Source organism: Myxine glutinosa, chromosome 1, assembly GCF_964187855.1.
Source record: "Myxine glutinosa chromosome 1, kmMyxGlut1.1, whole genome shotgun sequence".
Taxonomy (NCBI): Eukaryota; Metazoa; Chordata; class Myxini; order Myxiniformes; family Myxinidae; genus Myxine; species Myxine glutinosa.
In genome coordinates, this window is record NC_136261.1 from 372,876,814 (window position 1) to 372,884,300 (window position 7,487).

At 43.0% G+C, this 7,487-nt stretch overlaps 1 protein-coding gene across 2 annotated transcripts in view; it reads left to right on the forward strand.

Moving 5' to 3' along the window:
• LOC137415095 (E3 ubiquitin-protein ligase TRIM7-like) overlaps nt 1-7,487 on the forward strand; it is an 89,537-nt gene that overhangs the window by 33,642 nt on the left and 48,408 nt on the right. For both annotated transcript variants that reach the window (XM_078770157.1, XM_078770158.1), the window contains exon 7: nt 855-908. In XM_078770157.1, coding sequence (XP_078626283.1) covers nt 855-908 — 54 coding nt within the window. The remainder of the gene's footprint in view (nt 1-854; nt 909-7,487) is intronic.

The following is a 7,487-nucleotide window of genomic DNA, read 5'->3' on the forward strand; positions in this document are numbered from 1 at the left end:
GTGAGGCAAAATATTCTGTGGTCTGATGAGACGACAATTGAACTCTTCGGCCTGAATGCAAAGCGCTATTTCTGGTGGAAACAGAGCACGGCTCATCACCCATCTGACACCATCCCCAATGTGAAACACGGTGGTGGCAGCATCATGCTGTGGGGATGCTTTTCAGTGGCAGGGACTGGGAGACTTGTAAGGACAGAGGGAACATTGAATGGAGCCAAGTACAGACAAACCCTTGATTAGAACCTGCTTCATAGAGGAAAAGACCAAACGAGATTTTGGAGCTGTGAGGGCTGGTATAAATACATTTTCTTTGTTTCCTTTTTCCTGTTTCCAGGGGGACGGGGCAAGATCAATTATACTTGATTTTTGCATTTATTGCTTGAAGGTAAGGCGTGAGTGTGTTTGTGTGTGTGTGTGTGTTTGTGTGTATCCACAGCTCACTTGTATTAACAGGAAATTAATGGAACTAAACACGTCTCAGTCTCATCCACAGATATTTCTCGTATTTCCTATTTTTCCAGGAGTCTGATTTTCATCCAGGAGCAAAACAATTATGGTTAATCATCTATAATTTGCCACTCGTTTAAATGCTGAAAATCATGTTTAAAAAGACTCTTTGAGTTACACACTTCTCCCGAGCAGCGGCAGGTTAAAAGTGCCCTGATGAGCAGAAAGAAGTCCCTGAAAATTCACACACAGCACATGCGGGAAAGGCCTCGTTAGCATTCACACATTGTTCAAATCTGTTCATGTTTATAAATTGTTCCTTAAAGCAAAAAATATTTACTGTATAAATAAACAGCAGGGTGTCCACATTGATTGTGATGTTGCTTTATCTTTCCTTCTTTCAACAGAGCCAGTGGAGCTCCAAATGTCTGAGCTGGACCAGACCAGCTTGAGAAGACTTTGTAAGTGAAATGAAGGGAAATGGGACATGGAGGGTGAAGGGATTGAAAAGAATGATATTTAACGAGGAAATTCATTGTCCTTCTTTGGTTTTTCTCTTTTTCTCTTTTTTCTTTTTCTCTTTCTCTTTTCTCTTTTTTCTCTTTCTCTTTTTCTATGATCTTTCAAAATTCCCACTTTCTTGACTTTAATTCGTTCCCTCACCTTTGATTTTGTTTCCCTTTTTTATTCATTCTGATACACTTGTTTCTTTTCTCTCTTACATGGTTGATATGTTCAACATAGTTAAAGCTATCTTGTTTTTTGAAAGTTCACTTTTGAAAATTTTTCCACAAAATCATCAAGGACAAAATACAAAGAAATTTCAAACAGATAATGCATCACCAAAACTAATTTCAAACAAAGAATGCATTTTCATCTGATCATGTGCTTGTGAAGATCAACATCTGTTTGGCCATTCACAGTAAACAGGCAATCCTTACATCACTGCCTCCTTTACACTTAATCAATTATTGCTTCAAGCTTCGACAAACATTCCACTGGTTACAACATCACTTGATTACTCTTGTGGTCTAGCCACATACGGAGACTCTACAAATTAGCAGCCTGAATACAGTACATGATCATCAACAGTACATGATTTCAGTACCTGATCAGTTCTCAGTACATGATCATCAACTTTTTACAAACTGCAAGGACATCTCTAATAACAACATTATATAATTATCTACGTTTGTGATTGGTCACTCGAAGTTGATAAAAAAGAAAAGTAGGAAAGACAACTGAATTTGCAATAAGTCCCTGAAATTACATCGGAGCTTACTACAGTGCATTCAGAAAGTATTCAGACCCCTTCACTTTTTTCACATTTTGTTATGTTGCAGCCTTATGCTGAAATCGTTTAAATTCATTTTTTCCCACATTAATCTACACTCAATACCCCATAATGACAAAGAGAAAACAGGACTTTAGAAAGTTTTGCAAATTTATTCAAAAGGAAAAACTGAAATATCACATTTACATAAGTATTCAGACCCTTTGCTATGACACTTGAGATTTAGCTGAGGTGCCTCCCATTTGTCTTGATCATCTTTGAGATGTTTCTACACCTTGACTGGAGTCCACCTGTGGTAAATTCAATTGATTGGACATGATTTGGAAAGGCACACACCTGTCTATATAAGGTCTCACAGCTGACAATGTATATGAGAGCAAAAACCAAGCCATGAGGTCAGAGGAACTGCCTGCAGAGCTCAGAGACAGGATTGTGTCGAGGCACAGATCTGAGGAAGCCTACAAAAAAATTTTTTTTTCAATAATGCAGAAAATATATTTATGCAGAACATAATAATAATATTATTATGCAGAAAATAATAATAAATAATTTCTGCATAATTGAAGGTTCCCAAGAGCACAGTGGCCTCCATAATTCTTAAATGAAAGAAGTTTGGAACAACCTGGACTCTTCCGAGAGCTGGCCGCCCGGACAAACTGAGCAATCGGGGGAGAATGGCCTTGGTCAGCGAGGTGACCAAGAACCCGATGATCATTCTGGCTGAGCTCCGGAGATCCTGTGTGGAGACGGGAGAAACTTCCAGAAGGACAACCATCACTGCTTTATGGCAGAGTGGCCAGACGGAAGCCTCTCCACAGTGAAAGACACATGAAAGCCCGCTTGGAGTTTGCAAAAAAGCACCTAAAGGATTCTCAGACTGTGAGAAACAAGATTCTGTGGGCTTTTTTTATTCGCTTGTTTCTGTTATTTTTTACAATGTGGAATAACACAATGGTTTGCTGCTCAATCTTGGAGCAAAAGTGTCAAGATACACTACCGGTCAAAAGTTTTAGAACACCTCAATTTTTACAGTTTTTATTGAAATTTATGCAGTTTAATATCCAGTGAATAACCTGAAATGGTACAAAGGTAAACAGTAAACTGCTCGAGGTTAAAAAAAAGTTTAGGTTAGCAAAAACGGGAAAAGAATGTAAATTGCGCAGTTTTATTGTAAAAAAAAAAAAAAAGGCCTTCTTCAAGGAACAAATAATGGGTTAACAACTTACAGCTGCTCTGCAGCAATGTAAGTAAATTAAGCCTTGAAAGTTGATGCAAACAATTCGTACAGGTGTCCCAACCTCTGCTGATTACTTGATTACAAACCCCCCGTCTGTATAAAAGCAGTGTTGAAACAGACTGTTATTGTACCCTCCGAAGCATTATTTGGACAATATTGCACTGCAGGAAGTAGTATATTGGAAACTGGAGGAAACTGAGGGGAAGAGGTCTGGCAGACCCAAAGCCACAACAGAATCAGAAGACAAGTTTCTGAGAGTCAACAGCTTGCGTGATAGGCGGCTCACAGGACAACAGCTTCAAACACAGCTTAACGCTGGTCGAAGTAAGCAAGTCTCAGTTTCAACTGTGAAGAGAAGACTTCGAGCTGCAGGTTTGACAGGTCGAGTGGCAGTAAGAAAGCCATTGCTAAGATGGCTAAATAAGAAAAAGAGGCTTGCCTGGGCCACGAAGCACCGCCAGTGGACTACTGAAGACTGGACACACCTGCAGGTTGTCCAGGTGTGAAAGCCTAAACACACCTCCAGGCGACGTCAAAACTACTTTCGAGGAAAAGAACAAGAGGCCAGGCCTCAAATCATGGAATGGCCAGCACAGTCTCCAGACTTAAACCCCATGGAGCTGGTTTGGGATGAATTGGACAGAAGGGTGAAAGCAAAGCAACCTACAAGTGCAACACATTTGTGGGAACTTCTGCAACAGTGTTGGGAAAAACTTCCCAAACAATATTTGATTTCCATTGGAGAAAGAATGCCACGAGTGTGTTCGGCGGTGATATCTGCAAAAGGTGGATACTTTGCTGAGTCAAAAATTTAAATTAAATTTTGTGAAACAAAATGATTCTATGATTTCTTTTTTGTTATCTCCAATTGTTTATTTGTTCTATGCTTAATTTCAGAGTACATTGAGACATAAAACTGCATAAATTTCAATAAAAACTGGAAAAATTGAGGTGTTCTAAAACTTTAGATTGGCAGTGTATCTTAATCAGCAATGTCAAACACTTTACATGTGTTCCTATATTGTTTTACGTAAGCCTGACTGTATCTTGCAGCTCTGTCTTATTGCTCGTTTCTCAAAGAGTAATGTCTTAATCCAGCCTCAGGCCACACAATGAACTGCACTTAGAAATGCCCAAAATAACTGTTGTGGTTTCCCTCCAACCAATAGGGTGAGAACAGAGGGGAGGGGGCCGAGGGGCGGAGCCTTTCGAGAGGAATTTATGGATGGCTGGACGTGAAAGACACTCTCGTGGTTTTTACTGTTTGGCTTACTTGAAGTGTCAACAAAACTTATTAAACACTCGAACTGCAAGTATCCTCAACAAACTACTATGAGAGTACGAAAACATACTCCAACTTTCGTTTTGTATCTGTGGGTGGGGCCAACATTTTTTTTTTATCCGCGTCATCCCGACGTGAGTACATAGAGTCGAAAGTGCCAGCACACACTGATAATAGTTTTGTAAAATTAACCTCATTGAAGAACTTTATCAAGACAAGATATAAGTATTTATCTGTAGTATCCAAATCCTGGTTCTGAGAAATCAGAAGACCTCTGTAATACTTGAGTAGATTCTCTCCAGACAAAAATAGTCACAAAAAAATCATCAGAAAGACGTTAGTCAAACACACTGCACACGTGACACGCTTTTTTATCTGAGCACGTGCACAGCAAGGTTCAGGTTTAATCGAGTATGGAAACTAGGATCTTTATATTTAAATATCGATTAGTTGACCATTGACCAGTCCAGTCAACGCAGTATGCCAAAACAAAGATGAAAGGAACACTAAATGTCAATTCAAATATTTATTCAATTCAGAGTTCGAGTTGATCCCTTGTTCAGCCTGTTCTGCACAACGGCATCAGTGATGCGCCGACGTAGCGAATCTGCCGCCGAGAAACCGTGACTCGAGATGGTTATTGATCACGTGGGTCGCTTTGCCTTGACCCGTGACTGGAAGGTTCGTGATCACGTGTCCCATGTGCGGTGCCGGTGTGCAGCTATTATTTTATTTTCATGAATGTAACACTGAAAAACAAGGCATTTCCGAGGCAGGATATTTCTGCTGATATCATTTGATTCCACATTATCACGCACAACGCCGACACTGAGGCAAATGTGTCCAGTGGCCCCGCCTCCATCAAGCTGAACGACCGTCATAGCCACGCCTACCCCGGTCCTATTCTTTTGCCAAGGAATGTCGTTTTACGTAGTTTTCGTGGAATCCTTTCAAACTATCAGAATTATAATACCAAAGGATGTCACAGGAAGTAAAACTCAGTCGGATGGTCGCCGAACGAATCATTGCCATTGATAGAGGCAGCGCAGAAATATGTTGTCTGAAGAAGATTAGGCCTATGATGAACAACAAGACGTGAGTGGTTCGTGTGCAGCCACCCGGCTGCTGGTTGCATCATTTTCTGGAAGTGTGGCTGTGCCGCAGACGCAGTGCCACTGTTAACAGTAATAACTACAAGGGCACTCGGTAGTGGGCATACCCCTGGTGGAGGACATACCACCGGCAGAGTGCATACCTCTAGTAGAGTGTCTACCTTAGGCAGAATGTATAATCCTGGTAAAGGCCATACCTCCAGCATACCTCTGGTAGAGTGCATACCTCCGGTGGAAGGCGTACCCCTGGTAGAGTGCATACCTCCATCAGAGTGAATACCCATGCAAGAGTGAATACCCATGCAAGAGTGAATACCTCCAGTAGATGGCATACCTCAGGTAGCGTGCATACCTCCAGTCGAGGGCATAGTTCCAGTCGGGTGCATACCCCTGGTAGAGTGCATACCCCTGGTAGAGGGCATACCCCTGGTAGATTCCATACCTCTGGTAGAGTGCATACCCCTGGTAGAGTGCATACCCCAGGTAGACGGGATACCCCTGCTAGATTGCACACCTCTGGTAGAGTGCATACATCTGGTAGAGTGCATACCCCTGGTAGGGGGCATATCCCTGGTAGAGTGCATACCCCTGGTAGAGTGCATACCCCTGGTAGAGTCCATACCCCTGGTAGAGTGCATACCCCTGGTAGAGTGCATACATCTGGTAGGGTGCATACCCCTGGTAGGGTGCGTACACCTGGTAGGGTGCACACAACTGGTAGAGTGCATACCCCTGGTAGAGTGCATACCCCTGGTAGAGGGGATACCCCAGCTAGATTGCATACCTCTGGTAGAGTGCATACATCTAGTAGAGTGCATACCCCTGTGAGGGTGCATACCCCTGGTAGAGTGCATACCCCTGGTAGAGTGCATACGTCTGGTAGAGTGCATACCCCCTGGCAGAATGCATACCCCTGGTAGAGTGCATACCCCTGGCAGAATGCATACCCCTGGCAGAATGCATACCCCTGGCAGAATGCATACCCCTGGCAGAATGCATACCAGGCTGATTAATTCCATTTTTGTCCCACTGATCAGATCCGGATTCGAACCTTCACCAAAACCGAATCACCTCTTCCTTGTCACACACCCAACTTATCCACCAAGTTTCGTCCGAATCTGTCCATAACTTTTTGAGACAGCGTGCTGTATATCATTGTTCGCCCGATCATTCAATGGTGAGGTTGGTGTTGGCTTCACGGTTCAGGTGGCTGGCTTTAAATATTTGGGTCCTGAGTTTGAGCCCCTGCCATGATGTTGAACACCAGGTGGGCTGACACAGCCTGTCATCCTTTTAAGGTGGGCAAAATGAGTACCTGCCGACTGGTAATGGGGGCATTGCATCAGTGCACGTCACGTCTCCAGAAAATGATGCAGCCAAACAGCCACAGGCTGCATCTGAACCACCACCAATCAATGAAGAAGAATCCCGAAAATAATTCTCGTATCCGGATCCGGATCTTCACCAAAATCGAATCATTTATTTCTTGTTACCTACCCCACCGGTACACCGAATTTCGTCCGAATCCGTCCATACCTTTCTGAGATATCCTGCACACAAACAGACAGGGGAGAAAACATAACCTTGGTCCACCTTCGTTGGTTGGAGGTAACAATAAAATTCCTTTCACGCCATTTCATTGGCTAAGGAGTGCAGTACTGGCCAGGTCGCCACTCCGACGCAGGATACTCGAATGGTTTATTACTCCCAGTAAGCTGGTACTCACCTGGTCCACCTCGGAAGGATGACAGGTTGAATCAGCCCACCTGGACCCGGTTGCTCGAAGCTCTCCAGTGGATAAATATGTGAGATCCTTCCAGCAACCGGGCCCAGGTGTTATTTTAACGGTACGACAGGTGCTCAATGTCAGGACATTAAGATGTTAAACCCGCCACCTTGACCGTTAAGGTAACACCAGGTTTATGTTACCCCATAACCCATTGACAAGATGTTACAATTTCCATGAAACGTCATTATTTTTATTTTAAAAGAAAATCGAACGAAGGCGAAAATTAAATAGCCGGATGTGCGGGGGAGGGTTTTGTTATATGGGAACAAGAGGATGTTCGGGGGAGGGTTTTGTTATGTGGGAACAAGAGGATGGTCGGGGGAGGG